A 22,174-nucleotide genomic window follows, 5' to 3' on the forward strand; every position below is an offset into this window, starting at 1 on the left:
CCAATGGCAGTGGTCATTAATTTTTCGCAGAGGCTATTACTTTTTTCAGCAGTCATTATCAAGAAATATCTAACCTCCGAACGTTGGGATGGGCCATTCAATTCAATGGAACTTTCTGAGGAACCGTAAAGGCCCAATAATAATTACAGATTACAATAACCTCACAAATTACACAATAGCCATTAGAGTAAGTGAACATAGGATACATATAGTTGATGAATGAATGAGGTGGTGTATTTAAATAATGAATGTTCGCCAGTTTAGTCTTTTAATATTTCGACTTAAAGAAATGATGTTATATAGGCCTAGGCCTATAGACTGAATACACAGCATAGAGGGAATGTGGAACGATTTTACAGCAGATTGGTGAGAACGGTGTTGCCCGGATGAGAAAAGCACATAACCCCGAAATTCTGTTATTTACAAGCAGTCATGTTTTGTAACAGTTAATTTATCTTATCCTGAGAATTTAAAAGTTTAAATTCATTAACAATAGTTGTGTTGAATTAATGTGTTTGGATTAATGTTCGAAATAGTCCATAATATAATTCTGTTATAAACCGATTTTCCTCATTTTAAATGTAGATTGGTTTAAGCTATGTCATTCAGAATTAGTCCTACTGTGATTGGGCAGTGGGAGGGGCATAGGATAAATTGGGAGGGAAGCGCGAGAGAGAGTGAGCTAGGAAAGAAATTGACAGAGCGAGGGAAGAAGCTGGAAAGTTTGGGAGAGAGGGAGAGAGAGAGAGAGAGAGAGAGAGAGAGCGAGAACCACAACAACTGTATTAATTGAAGCACTGCTCGCTCAATCCGATCAAGTTATTGGGTCGGAAAGATATCGTGTTTAACGATATGTATGTGAGTGGTATGCGGTAGCGTTATAGTGAAGAAGTGTGTTTGTCAGCGTGTGTGCGAGTTGTGTAAGATCCCAACCCGAAGCAAGGACAGGCAGACCCCCACGCGCGACTGGGAAAGCCGTGTGGTTCCCCCTGTTGAAGCCTCCCAGTCAGGAACACCCGCGACCACAAGAAAGCAGCCCATCGTTCCCTTGTTTTTTCTCATATCCTCGCCGAAACTGTAAGTTTTTACTGCGTTTCGCTCCTGCGAGTGAAGCGGCACTTATTGTGTTTTGCCTCACCGCACCCCAGCTTCGTACAGGCCTGCAACATTTGTTATTTTCAGTGTGTGTGTTTGGTGTGTGTGTGGGCCCACGGTTTGAGTGTATATGCATTTTGTGTATGTATGTATGTATTTCATGTATGGGTGTATGTGTAGTATGAATACTTGTGTATAATGCGTTAACCAAGGATTGAGTAACTGATTGATTACTGCTTATAGGGATCAGTTTTGTACTTTCATTGTATTTTCATTTCATGTTCATCCTAAATACTGTGTGGTAACCAACACAGGAACTGATTGCATAGAAGTTATTCTGAACCAAACTAATTTTGTTAATTAAAAATATATACATTTTGCATTTTAGCACAGTGTCTGGTTGGAGATATTAATAGTTTAAAAAAGACTGGTTCATACAATCCAAGTAAAGGTAACACTTTAACTCTAGATAAAATCACGAACCCAAACGCCCTATTTTCCCATTTTTAGTCAACACAAGGATCCCATAATACAGAAGGGAGTGGGGCGCTACAACAGTAATAGGCCTAAGAGTGGTGGAAAAGAACGAAAGGAATAACTTCTGTGCTGATGGAAAAAGAATCTGTGACTGCTGCAATGTATCGTTACAGAGGAGAATATGGCCGACAAACAGTGCCCTCTGTTGGTCAGCAATGTGTATGACCATGGCTAGACCTTTGGGCTTAGTGTAAAGGAGGGACAAGAATGAGTTTACGAGTGAGGTGTTGAAGTACTAGTAATACAGAGCAATGGATAAAGGCACAGGTGAAATACAGCAAGGCAACCAACAAGCAGCTTATTAAGACAGACACTAATCAGTTGGTGACAAGCATTCAGTAATTAATCACATTCCTTTTCAATCTATTTGATTTCAATGCCTTGTATCTTGGCCTCTCCATCAAACAGCAGATATCTGTACTTTTCAGCATGAAAGCGGTTTGGGAAACGTATTTCCGACCCATCCGGAAGAGTGATGTGGAATTCCTCACTGGTGAAGGTGATCTTTACCTAGGAAAAGATTTGAAGACAGAAGAGGAAAACGAAAAATGGCAAGTTTATACAAAGAAAATTCAATTTTTCACAACATAGTTCACAACATAGTCACTGCATTACACAACCAAATTCTTACAATGTTTTCATATATCTGTGGTCTTTAATATTTACTAGAACTTTCTGTAAAGAGAAGCAGTAATATCTCTGTGTAGGAGAAACAGAATAACATGTCAAGCAGACAGTACCTTGAACTCCTCTCCCTGGTTAAAGGGGAAAACTCCATATGCCACGTGCTCACCCCACTTCCCTCCTTGGTAAGAGTTGAGGGCTAAAATGCGATGGTCTCTGTTGGCTTCAAAACGAGGGTTCATATGCAGGGCAAGTTCCCCCTCACTGTGCCCAACGTTAATGGAAAATCTAAGAAAGGCCACACACAAATAAACATGTCTATGGACGTAATGCTGAGAATGACCAAACACAAAGAGATCTACAGGATGTGGAATAAACAGTAACAAATCGTAACAGGACTGCTTCACACAGACAACTCTTTCACTGAAACAATGGAGACAGACAGGTACTTTTCTATATTTACAGTTGATTTACAGACAAAGTGCATAATATCATGTCATAGTTTAGGTCTTAAAGAGTGTTAACTCTTTGTGTTGACAATTGACTAAGAAACTGTAAAAAACAAACAAACAAACAAAAAACAAACTAAACAAAATCAGATATGTCAGACACAGCCGTCTGTAGGAGACACATGCTTCATGTAAAGAGCCTTTCTGAATTAGGCTGTAATGAGAGTTTTTGTGCACTGTTATGAGTAATGTTGTGACACAGTGGATCAAACACTCACTTTGTGGCATCAGCCTTTGGGACTCCAGTGACGGTCAGTGTCTGTCCCACTTTGAAGGACATGTTCTGTACCACCACAGCCTGTTTACAACAGACAGAGAAAGACAACATTCTTACTCACTTTTTATGTGCTGTAGTCTGAACACAGAAATACAAAACATCCTAGAATGTCTACAGTCTAAAGCTAAAAACTTTAATAAATGCATTTATTTGTACCTCTACTTTTCTCAGTGCATCTGGGAGCACGGGTGTGCGGAGGGTGTGCATGGCGAGAGGGCGACGACTTGGACTTTTTCTGTCCTTTTTTCCTTATTTTATGCATTTGCTTCAGGTTAAATGAAAGTGGAAAAAGTGCCAAATTAATAACACTGTCGTCATTGGTTTACGACAGTTCCGTTGACTGTCGAGGGATTTCGTGGCGAAAAGTAACGGCATGGCGCGTATCCCCGGCAGGGGGGCAACGTCCCTCTCACTCCTTCAGAGGATCAGGTGTGTACAGTGAAAGATATTTTGGTGGGGGTAGAAGAATAAATCTTTTACGAAAATATATTTTCCGCCTCAAGGATGAACAAGGAAGTGGTTGTATTTGTACCTGAAGAAACTCTTGTTAAGCGGTTAAACGAACACGGAATCTGGGTAAGTGGAAGTTTTCTCCCCATATCTCCGCTAGTTTCACTTGCGACAAGAGTCACAATTTACAACATGCCACTGTTCATCCTAAACGCTGACATCGAACATGAGCTTTTCCGCTTTGGAAAGTTCGCAAGCTCTGTTAAACGACCCCACTGATCTGCTGTAAAAACCGTTCCTCCTGCAATGAGTGCCCACAGTGTTGCTGACACATTCTCAGGCGGCACAATGTACTGACAGATGCCCACTACTTCCTTGGTCTAGCATACAGATTTCTGCTTACCCTGTGTCACTCATGTTCGCCTGTGAATATACATTTTCAACACTCAAGTTAATTAAAAACTGTGTTCTGTTGAAAGATGTTAAACATTTGCTTAGGCCTATCTTATTTGGCTTGTTTGAAAATACGTAAAATACCTTAATACCTGTGTAAAATACGTTAGTTCTTATATAGGCAATGTTATGTTTTTATTTTAGCACATCATCATTGTATTTATTTTAGGACATCTTTTCATTTTGTTTTCAGTAAGTAAGAATTATTAAGAATGCAGGATTTGTGCTGTTTTATTTTCTATGAAACATAATAAAAGAGGTAACAACAACAATTTCAGGAGTGTTATTTACCTTAAAACACGACACAAAATGTGATGAACATTTGCATATTTTTTGTGTAGGTTAGGGTTGCAATAAGTACATATGTAATCAACTCTCACCGACCCGCACCGAGCAGATAAATTCAGGGCCGAATTTCTTTCCTAGTACACCCCTGACTACAGTCATCTCAGGTCTCAGAAAGTCAACACAGCTGAAGCATTTTTTTTTTAAATATCGTCTCTCAAGAGCCTGGTCCCCCAAGCTTTCCCGTCCTCTCATCTAGATCGGTGAAAACACGCCTGTGTGTCTCTGCCGCAGTATTTGTTTAAACAGCTGACGGTGATGAATGGAGAGAACCTGCGTGATCAGATCCATGGCAGAAGCATACACCCAAGAGTTCTGCAAATGTGGAACGATTACCCAAGCATTTCGTTCACTAATCCCATACAGTCACACGGTTCGGTGAGCGAGGAAACGGTGATGAATTAAATTTTACCATTGCGTTAAAATGACTTGATATGTTTAAAAGACAGTGCATCAGAAACTTTCGATATTTCCATTGCGTTAAAATGATTTGATATGTTTTAAAGATAGTGCATCAAACACAAAATTACGCCTAAAAGACAAGAAATTCCACTTACGCTCATTGTGAATCTTTCGAGTGCGTAACTCTACAAGAATGGCTCCAGACGAAAGTTTTGCGCTGTGCGTGGCCTTTTAAGACAAGTGCGGTCAAAACTCTATGACCGATGTTGATTTCGACCAATCAGCTATTTTCGCACCCCGAACAAAGCCAACCATGTTGTGGATAACAGCAACCGTACCTAAACCATTAGAATTTTTTGGTACGAGATTGTCCACCAAAACCGGTATTCACCCGAATGTGAAGTGTCGTTATAGCCTAAACGTCTTAAGTGAACGCAAAACTTTCACAAGAATGCTAGACGTAGTCAAAAGCCATGCGAAGACCAGTCGTCTAAATAGTCGCTAGATAATTAATATAAGCAACATAAATTACGCGGGCCCTTAGGTATGGCAATTCAGTCAGCGCAAGGGGACGCATCCCATGTCCCCCTCTGAGACAGTTGCGCTGTGTGTTAGAACATTTTGCATTTACAGGTGACAGCGAGGTGCGGTGCTGCTGCTTCTTTGGATTACTGGCACGATCACTTGGCGCATTTGTTTGTTTAGCAATGTCATGAGTATATAGGCCAATGAAATAAATTTGTACACAGCTTTATCGATTTCTATTCAGTTTTCTTCCTGTCCCCCTCTCCTCGTTCCTTTCTTTCTTGACCTGAAAAAAACTGATACTTTTCCCAGTCTGCGCCTCGAGCGCGAGAAGGGACTGACTGCAGAGCCACAGTTTCACGCCAGCAGTTTCAGGCCAGTGCACTGAACGCGTACGCAGTAGGCTACACCGCGTGAACCCGCTAATTCGCGCAGCTGTGCCGTGTAGACAGCGATCGTTTGTCGCCATTCATATAAGTTGTCTTCCTGCTCGTGTGATTGTTTTTTTTCGTGGTTCTTATAAAATAATGGTAGGTGCTAATAATAATAATAATAATAGTAATAATAATATGCCCACACTTTAAGGTCAGTGTCAGTGCATGCGCTGACACTGAATCTGCTGGTGTAAAACTGCGGCTCTGCAGCTCTGCAGACAGATACTATAGTTGGTTGAGCGCTCTCTTCAAGCAGTCATGAGACCAGGTACTGACAGGGATGTACTGTGAACAAACCCGGCCTGTCGCACAGGCGGTATAAGTGAATGCCAGGAGTGCCGTCCATCCATAGGGGCGCCCCAAATGAGGGAAGAAAAAAAATCAAAATGTCAAATGACGAGCCGTAGCGATCCAGTTTACTTTCGTTTTCTTGTGTAACTGTGCAGAACATGAGGTGAACTATTCAACATGCGTCCTCTTTTACAAATCTTTCCCTTACTCTCTTCTGGGTATCCGCCAATCCCACGACTCTCCAGAGATGTTTTCCAGTCAACCCTGGATACACCACATAACTGAACTGTAAGCAAAGATGCACACACCTACATACATCCTTGACACAAAATTGTGAACTTTTACTATTTTTTTCAAATGCTATTTTCTCTATGTCATGACAAGTTCACAAGTTAGATCACAGGGTGCCGCAAAGCCTCGTGCTCTGTAACCTTTATGACAACATTTTAACTCTCATCATTGATAGAGTTATTGGACCGCAGCCGTAATGAATAAGCAGCCTGTCTTGTCCGTGTGGTCGGTCTAGACCTGGCTGTAACTTCAAAAATATGTCTATAATATGTACATATTTTAAATGACAAGACAACTGACAATAAAGACACATTTTGTATCTTGTATACCGGGAAGAGTAAAGTGTTCTTCACTGAAATGGTCATTTTTACTTGATGAGGTTGCCATGCAGTACCTACAAATTCGTCCTTAGTTAAAAAGCCATGCGGAACCCTCCAACCACATGAGCTGACAAATTGTCTCTTGATATGGTGGCTACCGCAGCATGAACTAAGTACTCCTGACCATTCGCAATGACAGTAAATTCTTCTGACAAGAGCATTGTTAAATCCCTCAACAGTGGTTTCAGAATAGTCTCTAATTCCACCCATTTCAAGAATGAATGTTTAAATAATAGAGCAAGATAGGTATGTTTAACCTGGGATCAATACTTCCCATGAAGGTTACCAACTGTGAAGCATATAGCAGAAAGTTTTTGTCTGTTTCGTTTGGAACCGAGAGGATTAACTACCTCAAATTCATCTTGATAGACGTGGAAATGTAAAGCAGTTTCACAGGTTTTAAAAAATGGTTGCTGTTTAAAGAAAAAGGCCATCTCGGTAGTCAGTTAAGATCTCCCCGTTTGTAGTCTGTCTGTTTTGAAGCAGTATGTGATCCCAAACATCATCATGACTTCAGTATTTCCTGAGTACATCAGTTATGGGGACATATGCATAAGTTCCTAATTTAAATCCACGAGAATCTCTAACAGTGTATTGCACAGGCTCTGTTAATGCTAAACTAGATTTACAGTACTCAGTAAACAGATACTCAGAGTGTACTACTTTAGAGGCCTCTTGAAAAAAACTAGAGGATTGCAATAGTTCGGTAAGCTCAGGACAGTCAGATATATTAAATCCATTTTGCACTACATGGTGGGAAATTATAGAGTCATGCTGTTCCTTACAATTGCTAAACAAAAAGGTGACATCATCCACAATGTCTTGTTGAACTGACTGAGGTAGAACATGTTTTTCTGTACATTTTAACAAAATTGATCAGAGTTTTTCTATAGCGTGCCACAAAACTGTTAATATCAGCATTGCTTGGTTCTTCAGATTCTAAAACATTTTCTTCCTCACTTCCGATCTCATCCGATTCATGACATGTCACAACCTGTTTTTCATGTTTCCGATATATGTTCCTCCTAAAAGACTCATATTTTTTAAAGGTACACTGACAATCATCAAGGCCACAGCAGATGGAAAAACCTGGCTCATGAGCATGAACTAAACCTATATGATGAATCGATTTCAGTAATGTGAAAGCTCTATGTGAGCACTTTGGACAAGAATAGGGGCACGGCATCCTTTTTTTGTTACGCAAACATGTTAACTGCCCTGAAAACTGCCTTGTCACCAGGCTCAGTCACTTTTAAGACATGTCTTAAAAAAATGTTATTCCTTTGTATGAAATAAGTAGTGATCATGCTCTTACTATGTGCAAATAATGATCGAGCAGAAGTTCAACTAAAAGGCATTTAAACTTCGTTGTATGAAGAAGTAAAAAGAAGAACATGACTTCGGGCTATGAAGGGTCAACTAACCGCAAGCTGTTAGAAGATATTGAAAACAGGTAGTGAACTTGCTGTCACAAGAAGATAACCGTGTTAAACATGCTCCGCCTAAGAACCGATATAACCGCTTTTGAGGGAATAAATACTGCACCCGACTAAGGAGAAACAGTACAACTCACGACTGCGATACCTGACTGTATTGCTTTTATGACATGTCTGCTGGCAGCCAGAAATAAACTACTTACTCTGACTTCGGAAGATCCGTGTGTCATTTTGTTAAATTACTCTAACAGTAGTTCAGGTGGTAGACAAAATACATGCAAAATGCTGAGAGAGTACCATCTTCCACACCGACCGCATTGCAGGCCTCAGTCCTATCCACTTTGACAGCTGCAGCAAGTCTCCGTTCACTGAAGATAAGTCCAGTCTGCTGTACCAGGCAACTGCACGGTGGGGTATGGCATGGCTGGGTCTCCCTAAACAAAGAAACATTCAGTGTGCATATCGTTAAAATAAAGATGAGAGAACAAGTCCTCCAAGTTGTTCTCTCACATGAAACATCCATGAAAATTACTTGCTTTATGTATATCACATAAGATATTCTCCTTCAACCTTCAACATTAAGTCTTTATAATGTCAAGATAACGTCATAGATGGACGAATAGACAAGCAATCTCGCTACCACAGGCCTATATGTTTTCATCCATGCACTCAGTTTGCAAGATACGCACAGTCATATATTGCATGCTTATGATTGGTTGATACATACCGGTAGAGTTGCTCAGCCAGTATCCCCCCTCCTCTGGAAATCAAACTTGGCAACTCAAATCATGGCTCTTGGAAGAAAAAAAAAGAACGAATTAGTGGACACATTTTAGCTATAAAATAACTGAAGATAGAATGCACTGAAAAGAATGTGGGTGAAAAATCAGTGAGAAAAATACCACAAACTTCATTTGACGAAAACTTGTATGGTTTTCGTTGACTAAAAACTAGACTAAAACTAACAATGATCAAATGACCAAAATATGACAAAAATGAACATGTATTTTAGTCAAAAGATTAAATCAAAATCACCTGCCAAAATTAACACTGATTCTATGTCTATATCATAACTTGTAGATAACATAACAAAGTTAATCTTTTCTGAGGTAACGTTAGTTAGCTGGCTAAAGCACAAGGTATTGGATGAAGCCATTATCTTGCCAGCTCAGTTCCCACCCACACACACCAACCACCATCATCGCTGGTGTTAGTGTGAAACACTATTCTGTGTACTCTCATTTTTTCATCTATCATCATGGATGACATTCCTTGTTTATTTATCAGTACAAGTGCTAATGTAAGACAGTCCTCTTATTTATTCTTTGTGTTCACACATGGGTGGCACGGTGGCGCAGTGGACAGCGCTGTTGCCTCGCAGCAAGAAAGTCATGGGTTTGATTCCTGGCTGGGTGGTCAGGGTCCTTTCTGTGTGGAGTTTGCATGTTCTCCTCATGGGTTTCCTTCCACAGTCCAAAGACATGCAGGTTAGGTGAATTGGAGACACTAAATTGCCCCTAGGTGTGAGTGTGTGTCTGACCTGCAATGGGCTGGTGACCTGTCCAGGGTGTTTCCCTGCCTTTTGCCCTATGAGCGCTAGGATAGGCTCCAGCACCCTAATCAGGATAAGCAGCTTAGATGAGTGAGTGAGTGTTCACACATTCTTTTTATCAGCATAACTACTAATTCTAGACCCAAGTCCAGGTCATTAGGGGGAAGTAACAAAGTTTTAATTATTCTGAAGGTAGAGACCTCAGAAACAATGGTGTACAGATTAATACGTGTTGAAAAGGATTGTGGAGCAGATGGTTTCTAGAAAGATAGGCAAAGAAGGTGGGAAGGCCTATAATGACTGAATATTGAATAAACTTTGATAAGACTTTGGTACAAAAGTGGGCTGTGTGTGAAAAGTTGACTTAGTCACCCTTGGGACCTGACTCAGTTTGTTGTACGCAGTTGATCTGTTACAATAAACTTATACTGCATCAGACTCGTTGAGACCTTGATTGTTTTTCTTTTAAAGACATGGAATAATTGTTAAGTTGAAGGCTAAGTGTGGAAGTAGGGACTCAGTCATATCTGGCCCAGACTGTGAAGTCTCTCTCACAAGGTATAAATGAGCATAATATTATTTTTATTGAGACCACCAAAAGAGTTACACAAGTAAAAATACAACTTTACTGACATTTACCTAAAAATCCCTCAGAGAACAGAACCCTGGCATATTGAACCTGAGGGGTTATTCTTATTAACATTTAATATAAGGAACCACAAAAAAACAATTACACATTCAGGAAAACAACTAAGTAAGGAAAGGTAAGGGTATTACTTAAATGTTGGGGTTGTAAAGGGACGATACCCTTATGTTTCTCTTATCCCTAACCTTTGCAACGAACAAGTTCATATCTTCCATGGTTTTGAATGTGAAACAAAACGGGGCTCTTATTTCATCATCATCATCCATAAGTGCCATACAATGTTCATGCAGTTGTGCAAGGACATTCAGTGCATCTTCCTCTGTGGCATCAACCATTTGCTATTCAGCAGATATCGATGTTTCTAAAGCCATTCCGCACCTGCTCTGATGTTTCTGATCACGTCGTTGTTCTTCGTGAGAAATATCTGAAAAAAAAAAGTAATCAACATTTTTACAATAAGAGCCAAACCTCATAAAATGGAAAGAGTAAATATCTAAACACTCTGAAGACCTGTATAGTAACACAACTGTTTTCTGTGCATCCCTCAAGACTCTGTGGTGGCCTGACCCCCTCCAGTGCCCCTCTACCATGCTCCATTTCTCCTCTTCCATTCCTTGACTGTAAAATAGCACAATGTGATATACCATATTTAAATTGTCCACAGAGTCACAATCATATTAACACAATGCAACACATTTAAAGAAGGGTATTACTTGTCCCATATATCATGCAGCTCCAGACCAAGTGCTGATGTATATCTGATTCACTTACTTGAGAATCCAAGGCTGTGTCCGAAGTGGCATACTAGTGTACTGCATACTAGCCCAGTATACACTGTGTACTGCATACTACTCCACACGCTAGTATACAGTATGGTATGCAATTATGAGAACTTTCGTGTAGTGTACTACACGTTTGCTGTCGGTTGGGCTATTTGTTCTGTTAAAATCGAACAACACACAACTACCACAAATATGTATCAAAAGTAGCCCTATAAGAAAGCGTATGAAGATTTATTACACCAAAATATGCAGCTGATACATTTATATTCGGAACTGCAGCTGCAGTTGAATTTGAAGCCGCTTCTGTCGCTGTCCGCCATGTTTTTAAATTTTTTTGACAGTTGGAAATCACCGCGTTGCTTTATGGGATGCAGTACCCGACAAAGTGAGCTCTGGTTGTATACTGCAAATTTTCGCCAGAGTAGTACATCATCCGGGTAACTGTTGTGTACTGCAAAATTTTTATTTTTCATGTACTGCATACTACTTACTACTTTTTACGTCAAGATCAGTATGCAGGTAGTATGTCATTTCGGACACAGCCCAAGTATTTGTATCAGTCCATTTCACAGATCTCAAAAAACAAAGGTCAAGATCCCTACCTTAGTTTTGAGATATCACATGTCAAATTATAGAGTAATGAATAATAAATCAACTTACCTCACTGCCATGGCCTCCTCAGTCCAGTGTGCAAATCACCTTCCATGTCTATGATGATTAAAATGAAACTAAAATGAGAATGTAAAGTAATGCAGCATGACAGTTTGTTTAAAAATAAAAAGTTGAAAATCCTACCCTTCAAGAGCAAAATTCTGCATTAGGAGTAGGCACCACCACCGTCTGATGGCTGGAATGTTGCGCTGAGAAACAAGCAATACTTCAATGAATACTAATGTTCAAAATGAAAAAAGTGACAATAACTTAAATTTAATGATCTGATAACATATAATCAATATTTACTGATATTGCATCATTCTTTGACTTACTACTTTTCATTTATAAAGTTGACTGACTTTACTGTTGTGTGTGAACAGTACTATATAAATACAGTCGATCTGTATTACAGCACTGCAGAACTGTTTGCAGTGGTGACAATTCACTAACTTGTTTTTAAAATCAAATGAATACATGGCTATTATTTAAGCACTTCAAATATTTATCCAACCTAGATACGGTGCAAATGCAAACTCTGAACAGCATGCAAAAAGAACATATAAAGAACAGCAACCAAAACAAACATGCAAGCAAAGAATCTTTGAACAGTGGAACAGGGACTTTCAACGACCAACTTCGAACTTAGGCCAAATTTATAAGGGGTGTGTAAAACCTGAACAATGCCACAAGGCATCCATCACCGTAGGCATGGGGGTTAAGGGAGTCAATAAAGTGCATCACTCTGTCTTTTGGCTTCACGACCTGTGGAATACAGTCTACAGACTTGTAATATTCCATTTCACAAGATTTCCTTTGCCTCAAAAGTAAAATGGTTCCCTGGTCAATTGGTTGTGAATAATTCCAAGGCAGGTTATTTGTACAGCACACAGTCCACACAGTATTGTACCATTCAGTAAAAAGCAGAAACGTACACAGAAAACCCAGTTCCCTGGATTCAGTACAGGAAAGAGAATCATGTCCTTAGATGCTGCATCAAACTTAGGGATTAGATTGAAGAGAAAATGAATGCAGAAAGTCAATAAATAGATAGTAGAATGGATAGTGCAGTTTAAATATTAAGGACAAAGACAAGTGTTTCACTAGAACAGCTTCAAAGTGAATGAGAAAGAAAGTGATCACTTACTGGAAGAGACAGGATTTGGTCTGCTTCCAGAGGGGGCATCCAACTTTCTATAACATATGCATCAATGGCATGTACATCTTTCCCTGAAAATTAATCAATTCAGTCATTATTCTGACAGACATAGCAGCTAATTCTCAACATGTCAAATGCAGTGAGTGCAATCAATTGTACCAATATACCTGGTGTATTCCGATTTCACTTATCACTTTGAAGCAGCAATTGGCAATCTGTAATATTGTATTAGGCATACAAAAACATAAATAAATAGGGGTTTTGCAAATTTATAGGGTTTCACAAATTTAAGTGTAGTAATATTTATGTGGCTGTAAATTGAACTTACTGTCGCCTTACTGTTACTTCTCGACAAACCTAATGACATGAAGTCAGAGCATTTTAGTGTGGTTGTGCCAACGTCAACTACTAGCTCATCTGGAGTCCTCATTGTGTCCAGGACATAATCAAGCTTGAACAATGTTCAGATATTGAGATTGCCTCCTGACCAGCATGTAAAGTGAAGTCCCAGACAGATCTTGTGGCATGAATGTTGTTCAGTGATGTCAGATGTCGCCATTCTTCACCACATGCCTGTCCTGTTTCAACTACAGAGAAAACCATGATCCAGGACATCCCAGGCAAACATCCATCCAATGCCTCACTCACCAGTTGAAATCTCCATTTGTGTCTGGGGTATTTCAGCAGGGATCTCAGAGGAAACTGCAGTTCCTGGGATAACAATTACATCAAATGAATCTCCAAAACAGGATGACACAAAACACTACTGTATCAGTGTTGCGTTGATCAATGTAATTAAGCTGCTATGAAGTAAAATCCATTATCTATTGGTAGTGAAAGACATACATTCTTGGAAGACACTGCCGTAACAGCCTGACATTTCACTGGTAAACATGGAACAGCTTGCAACAAATAACTGGGTGCACAGACTTTCAAAACGCCATCTTTGACTCTCCTCTGCACCTGTTGAACCCATGCAGTGTTATATACGAATACGAAATACTTTATTAATCCCGAGCACACACCAAACACAACACAGAATAAAAAAGTAGAATATAATAAAATAAATAGGAATAAAATTAAAACAAAATAAAATAAAATCTTGAGCAATATAAAGCTATTTCACAATGTGCATTAAGTCATATCAGCAAAGGAATAAACTGCATGAGTTCTGCAAGTATAAGTTCACAAATAAATGAATAACAATAAACAGTACATTTGAACACACAGGGCTTTTAGAGAAAACATTTGAATATTGTACGCATGTTGCCCAAAATGTTCCTCATCAAGAACATGTGTAGAGGGCTGGCTCATGTTCATGAAGTAGTTGGTTTTTTTTAGTTTGGCAAAGAGTTGTGGGACCAGGGAAGTTTTCCGCAGAAGATCCCTGCCATCTTTTGTATTTGCCTCATGCAATTTGTCATACAGGCAATGAGTCAGTCAGCAGGTGAAGATTTAGCAAAGACAGAGACAGAGGACTGGGCTTAAATATACTGGATTATCAGGTAAACAAAGCACATGACAGAGACAATAAGGTGCAGGCGAGCTGGGCAATGAGAGGGCAGGGTCAACATAGCAAGGTCAAAGAGTCTATGGCGACCTCTAGTGGTCAGAAATAGTCCAACCTGTGACACAAGGGGTATTGTTTCCTCAGAAGGTGCCAGTAGACAACCTTCAAAGGAACTAAAGGGCACCCTTTCTGGTTCCCTCAAGTTACTGTGGGTGACCAGCCCATGCGCAAAGTAATACATAGCCACATTTGGCATGTGCCTCCATGATAGAAGGATACCTGCAAAGCCACATGAACTCTCAGCACGAATGTTGTGTTTCATACTGTGGACAATCCTGCTGGGGCACATGATGACTGCCCATCCTCCTGAGAGTAAATATGTGCAAATGAGACCCCAACAATGTCAGAGGTAGACAAAAAGATGGACAGCCATTACCCATCACAATAAACAGTCAATCTGTTTGAGTATAAATACTTTTACATTTCAAATAATCAAAGAGTGAATGCATCATAATATGGTTTCTGCCATGGTAAACCTCAAACATTTAAAAGCCATTTTTTTATAAAGTTTTCCAAATAGCATACTGAAACATGTACTATTCACCAGAAACATGCTTCAATCAAAAATGGGATTACCTGAGGGAGCCTGACTTTTCTCAAACACTTTATCATAAGCGTGTCTGGGTCTCATCTCATTGGAAAATCGGAGAAGGAGATCATTACGAGATCCTGTGGAGTCTAAGCCACACTCTCTACACAATTTTCATATAACTCCCATGTAGTCAACAAAGCAAAACAGAACTGCACGTCAAGATAAAGCAGTCCTATTAGGAGAAGATAAGATTAGATAATATTAATTTAAACTTGGTCATTGTATGTGTACACATTTTAAAAACACCACAAAATACAGTTTGGCATCTGTAAGTAAGTGTTATTAAGTTTAGTTGGTTCAACAGACATATTTTCCCTTTGTTTAGAAAGCTCATCTCTCAGACGGTCTTGGGTGACAGTTAGCTTTTCTACCTCAGCAAACGATTTTGGAGCATGTACTTTGGCAAACTCAGTATTGAGCACAATATCCTTGTACGTGGACCACTCCATGGAGCCCAAAAGTGATGGGTTGGTGGGACTGCAAATGGATTATGTTTCGAACCTTGGGAAAATGCCAAAAAGAGTTATTTGTTAATACATCTTCGTCTATTATGCATATGGCATTGATACCATAAGGCATTGTTTCTTGGGCTTTCATTACTTTTTACAAATCCACGACCAATCATGGCCAGAGCATCCCAAAACCTCTGAATATCCACTTCCCTGGTGTAATTCTCTGGAGGTTCTTCCAGGTCACTTACTTAAGTAATGAAGAAGAAAAACTGATTGTAAGTCGCTTTGGCTAAAAGCGTCTGCCAAATAATAAAATTGTAAATTGTAAATTATAACTTTTTAAATAACTTCAATTATTTACAGAATTCAGACATGAACAGTTGTATACATGGTCTGTGAGGGCCTCAAAGTGAAGATAGGCATGGAGCACCGTGTCTTTTGAAGGGAACTTTATTCCTGTGGTAAGCTGGAGGTAATCTACCGCTCTGCTGACTGCTGTACAGACCTGTGTGGAAAAATAACAGAATGCCAATGTTGCTTGTTTGTGTACATATATATGCTCCAAAAAGGGCGATTTTAAAGGGATTATAAATTAGCTGAATGATATCCAAAGACATTACCTGAAGTAGGTTTCTCAGTTTGATACACAAGGGCAGGTCAAGTAGTATGTGGTCACTGAAATTGTGCACACCATCTTTCCACTCCTGAAATCGGAAACCACAAGTCACAGACCGGGCAATGTGTGCAGGAAGTGGAAACATCTAGTGTTTGGATAATTCAGCTGGAGACACACTAATGGTAACAGAGCAATTAGGCTAGAAATTGGGCACAAACATTTTTCTCAGAGCATGACAAAGTAAAAGATAGTGGATACAACTGTAACCTACCGTGAACAATGCCAAAGCTTGCGAGGATTCTTGCTTTGTCAGTGATAAGGACCGGTTCACTTAGAGGCACATTCCCTAGACACTTCTGGCATATCATTTCTTCTGGACTCTGGAATGAGTTGTCTTGGGTACTGCAATTCTGTTGATGGGAGGCGTAAATGATCTGGCAACACAGCAGGTACCTTCTTCTCTTTGAGTATGTATTTCAACATACTGCTCAGGCCATCATCTTTTGGTGGATATGTTGGACTGGTCACTCCCTCCTCATCTGTGTCCCCCAGACATTCATGTTTGCTTGCACTAGCAATTGGATCCACCACCTCTTCCGTGCTTTGGATTGTCTTAAACAATTCAGACTGTTCTTGGAAAAGATGCCACTTGGCCACATAAATATGTGGACAAGAGCGTCTTGTTTTGGAACATGGACAATGCCATGTGTTTAATCTGGTGTTGTACACCACCATAAATCATCCAAGGCGACTGTAATATGAGACTGTGGGTTCAGGGGCAGACACGATTTTCTTCGCTTGAGGAAATCCTATATTTAGGCAGACAGAGAGAGGACCATTATTCTCTCTGGCCAGGCTTTGCCGTACAAGGCAATTCTTCCTCGTCTCCTCCCTGAACCAGATGGCTTCCACCATCTTTGTCAGTGAATCTGCCCGTAGTGTGTCAGATTTAGCTGTGTTGGTGCAGTAAGTGACTGACCTCAGATGTACACATCTGTACGACCTCATGCCACTTCTCCATACTAAATCCACGTTCATTTGTCAGTCCTGAGATTCATACAACACACGGTGATTTTCACCACATGTTTTACTCTGTACGTGAAGAGGGATACGGTGACTGTGGAAAGTCTTTTGGACGGAGAAGATACCGTTAATCTCATCAATACACTCACTCCTGAGGTGGTATTTGGAATTTATGTCAAAAACTTCCCGGTTTGTGTGTTTGTGGTCAATTTGCTTTCTGATGTTATGTTTGTTCAGTACAACATTGCAGATAGGACATTTTTCGTCGGACAATAGGTCTCACACGGACTCCTCTTGGGAGGGCATGAACTCCTATGTCAGCTGGCTCTGCACTGGGTGGAAAAGGCTCCGAGTGGGTGGACAGGGCTCTGCACTGGCAGAACATGGTTTTGACAGCGGTGTTATTGTTGACTGTTTAGCCTTGCACACAATTAAAAGATTTGCAAAGTCCTCTTTGCGAAGCAACATTGACCGGCAGTATATGCAATGGTAATGCAGTTGTGCCCTGCACGCTAAACCACATCGTTCAATAGTGTATCCTGAAACATGAGAAAACAAACTCAGTGCAGTGTGGGGCCATGAAAATAGTTTGCAGCTCTGTTAAAGACTTAATGAACTATGAGAATGACAATCCTCTGACACTACAGCACAATCCCAGTAAGTTTTGTTGCTAGCTGCCAAACTATACACCATATGCACAGTGGGGGAAATTCGGGAAGAAAGACAAAAGTACATAACATTTGCTAACCAGACTGCTTTAGTGCTCCACACTCCTGTATATAAACAAGGGTATTTGGACTGTGCACATATGCAAAAAGCCTCAAACTACAACTTTTATAATTTCTTGTCACGAGTGTGTACAAGCAAAAAGATGGTATGTAACTGGCTGCATTCAATTTAGTATTAAAATGTCGCCGCCTAAAGAATATAAAATTACAGTAGTAACCTAATTACACGTTATAGTTAGTTACATAGTTAGTTACATAGTTATAGTTATATATACAGTTAGCTATATATAGTTATATATACTGGATAGATGAAGCTTTCTGTTCTTGCTACACTCGCCAGCGATGACTTAGCCTCATGTTCACTGCCCGGTTAAAAGGTAATTTAAGATGATTCTTAAGTTTACTTGCTGAAGTTGGCTTATAATACTCAACTGAACAAAATGTGCAGTGAAATTTGCCGCAGCATGTGCGACATCGCTCATACACTGGCAATGAAAACCCTTCTTGAATTGTAATATGCATGGTGACACATTCAAACAACAGTAACGATCAATAATATCGTCCTATGCCTACACGTCAGTGTCTACAGCAGGTTAACACGATGTCTAGCTGCGCATACGCTCAATGGCACTGGCTTGAACCTGCTGGCGTAAAACTGCGGCTCTGCAGATAGACCCCTTTCGCTCAGTCACAACTATAGATGCATTTCCGCGAGAAAATGCCAACGTGTTTTAGCCGCAGCATTATCGAATCTTAACTGTAGAAATAGGCCTGCTCGATCTGTCTCCAGCTGTGGGGTAGTCACGGAGCAAAAGACCATTGATTCCAACCTGCCCTGTGCAATCCGTCGTCGTACCACTAGAGCTAAAACTTTCTCCATTCATTTTCAGTGGAAAATAAGCGATTAAAAGCGACAATTAAACGAATAAAGTTAAGTGGGGCGATTAATTAGCTGTATACAAGAGCACTACTACGTTAAGTTACCTAGCATTAGCTAGCAAAGTCAACCGTTAGCGCGCTGACTAACGTTAGCTTTGTAACAGTCATTCAGTTATTTTCAAATGATACGTTTTAATTATTAATTGGCTGGCTAACTCACCTCTGATTTTTTCTTCCTTTCTTCCTCAGTCAGCTCCAGTCCACTTTCACAAAGTTTATTGAAAAATTCCTCAGTTGTCAAGGTGGGAAGGGACATCTCACACTCTTCTTCACATCTGCCTGACAGTTGCAGCTTGCAGCTTGTTAAATTTCGCGCGAATACGACAGATGCCTGCTAATTTACTGACGTACAAATCCGTGCTGCAAAACAAAGTCAAATTGAGGAGTTCCTTCAATTATCCTTGACATGTGAGCTGTAACACCAGAAATACTCCCTGTAAAGTCTTCGATAGCACATAAAAATTCTGTACCTTATTTGAACGCTATCATGGACATTATAACCATATTTTGACATTTTTTCGCCTTCAAAACATTTTCTCAACTGCCTTGTTTATCGTTACCATGGAAAAAAGGAAGTCCTCAATTAAAAAAAATAATTATTTGTATGAGACGCTTGTTTAACAAGAGTAAATGTGGAATTGTTTATTGTATATATATCAATTATTAGTTGAACACAAATGAGCCAGAGATGAAGCCAACATTTACAAATTTAAAGTGACCCTGCTTTCTGCAAGAAGTCAACTCTAAGCCAATTTCACAACATTCTAGTCCAATTGTAGGTGTTACTGTAGTTACGTAGTAGGCCTAAGAAAAGGCTAAGTAGGATAAACATACACTACAAGTGCTTGGTTCATAGTTCATGAAGGTAAAAGCATTAACAACATGTACGATAACGCCGATACGAGTTTACAGTTCACCATCAAATTTAAAATCTAAAGTTTGGAAGACTTTTGGATTTTGTAAGAAGGAAGGAAAATTGGACAAATTTCTGGCCATTTGTAAGGTCTATAGAATAGCGATTAAGTACCGCGGTCGCAAGACAAATCTTACCATTCACCTGGTGAGACGGCTTGGTGAAGCCTATATGAGAACGACTTCAGTTAATATTGTCAAAATATTTGTTCATACATTAAGTCTTTTTTGTCAAGCTGTGTCTATCGGAAAAGTAATGAACACAATAACGTGTAATTCTGTAAATTTGTCTTCCATTTTTTCCGTGCCATTAAGTGACAAAAATACTTGGCATTCCCTGGTCTTTTTTGAAATATATCTATTTGAAGGTAAGCAAAGCCACTTTTACAGAATTTGTTTTTTTTTAGGTAATGTACAATGGAAATGAAAGCAGGCCTGTACATTAAACGAATGCTAAGAACTCAGATTGCATCGCACCGAATCCTTCCATATTAAAATGCATCGTCCCTGAATCGTATCGTAGCTCATGTATCTGCATACATCTTAAGGGAGAGATGCACACCCTTAATACAAATATTTTAAGTAATGCAATAAAACAAAATGACGATAAGAAATAAATCTGAATTCTATTATGTCTGATTTTGTAATAAATCTTTGCGCACTCATGTCATGAGACGTGGCACGTTGTGACGTACGTCACTGACGACAGTTAAAATGTTTGCCCCCCACCCTGCCCCGCCGCGCAAATGTCAAACTCCGTCTATGATCAACTGGATTGTAAAATTCCTGTCCAGTACCAGGTGGAGTTGCAGAACAGACTCTACTAATGCTTTAAAAGAAAACTACAGCGCCATAAGAGAGGCCTTGGGGAATTTTTGTCAGACGAAGTTGAGGAAGATGACAGGCTATGTGCTATGATGACGCGCTATGTCGTACGCTCGATAAACTGGAGACTGCATGGCTCGTCTGTGGGATACCGTGCTTCAGAGGTTTAAAGCAACCAGTGACCCATTATAAAAGAGTGACATGGACTTACCACTGCTGCGCTAATGCTGGAATCGCTATATTCGTTTGTAGCTTCACTCAGACATATTTTCGGAGTTTGTGGCCCGGGATGTGAGGGGAGATTCACAGTCATATCACGACGAAAAGCAGCGGGTGAAAAAAAGAATGACCTTTGCAGACGAGTTGACAGAAAATGAAACAATATTAAGTGGAAGTAAACGATTCCAAGTTGACACCTATAATGAGGTCATTGGCAGGCTGCTGTCCTTTCTTGCTAAACGCAATGATGCGTATAGAGACCTAAATGGACTATTTGGTGTCTTATTCGACTTTGACAGTGACAGGGATTTGCACAAACGCGCTGATGCCCTTTCCTCCTCATATCCAAATGACCTGGACAGGGATGAACTTATCCATTGTAAGTAGTCCAAATCTTGCAAAAATGGGTTGCTAACTACCTTTCCAAATATATTTTGTCGTGCATATACTGTTTTTAACACCGCCAGTTACTAACTGCGAGGGAGAATGATCATTTTCACAACTTCAACGAGTGAAGAACGAACTCACAACCCCTGTGACACAGAAGCGGCTCTCAGCGCTTTCCCTGATGGCTGAGCGCAGTCGTCGGACAGCAAGGCCCTCGAGGCCTGAGCCACATTTTTCTTGCGCTTAAATGTTTGGGTTAAATGTGAAAGCCATCTTATTTACAATACTAATAAACTGCCCTTTTAAAGAATTATTCAACTGTAACCCCTGTATGCCTTTAGTTGTTTCTTGACATGATAACCGAAGACTTCTTGATGGAACATGATGGACTCGTTGACAGTAAGCTACAATGAATAAACTCCTACCATTTCGACTACATTTCCAACATTTTATTGATCTAAATATGGATATGATTAAGAGAAGTTTTGTCTTAAAAGGGCAGACAAACAATTGTAACATATCGGGCCGGTTTCCTTGCATTTCGTTAACCCAATGGATGAGTGAACGAGGTTCACTTGCATGATTACGTCATAATAGGCGAACAAGTCAGTGCTGCATGAGAGCATATAAAAGCACTCACACAGCCAGTTACCGATCAAACTTTTGAAAAACTTGTTTCAAAGTCTCAAACGGTTGGCCGCTTGTTTCACAATTTAAGTGACTTCGTGTTCGAAATGTCTGAAGTTGGACCCAACGAGCTTGCAACTTCGGTGGAGTACGTCGTCGGTGTTGTCGCGGAGGAACAGCCCAGCGACACAGATGACAGTTTCAGAGACGCTCAGGATTATAATGATGGTGAGTTGTCTTGCTAATAATTTTAAGCGACTTTTACACTGTCTACAAATTCATGATTTCAACATGAGTCTACTTTTAATCAGTCTGTTAACTTTTATTTCTGGTGGCTTTAGGGAATTTTTCATCAAATGTCAGACACCAGTGAGAAAGTGGTGACTTTTTCAAGCCAAATTCTTTTTCTTCTTCTACTTCTTCTTCTTCTTATTATTATTATTAT

General features: G+C 39.9%; 1 protein-coding gene across 1 annotated transcript; it reads right to left on the reverse strand.

The window, feature by feature from the left end:
- Positions 1–1,995: 1,995 nt before the first annotated feature.
- Positions 1,996–15,040, reverse strand: LOC115819402 (beta-galactoside-binding lectin-like). The gene is made up of 6 exons (XM_030782957.1): positions 14,986–15,040; positions 14,629–14,715; positions 8,620–8,633; positions 2,984–3,048; positions 2,373–2,544; positions 1,996–2,142 (listed from the first exon to the last, which is right to left on the reverse strand). The coding sequence occupies exons 1-6, from the start codon at positions 15,038–15,040 to the stop codon at positions 1,996–1,998; spliced, it is 540 nt and encodes a 179-aa protein (XP_030638817.1).
- Positions 15,041–22,174: the final 7,134 nt, after the last annotated feature.

Source organism: Chanos chanos, chromosome 8, assembly GCF_902362185.1.
Source record: "Chanos chanos chromosome 8, fChaCha1.1, whole genome shotgun sequence".
NCBI lineage: Eukaryota > Metazoa > Chordata > Actinopteri > Gonorynchiformes > Chanidae > Chanos > Chanos chanos.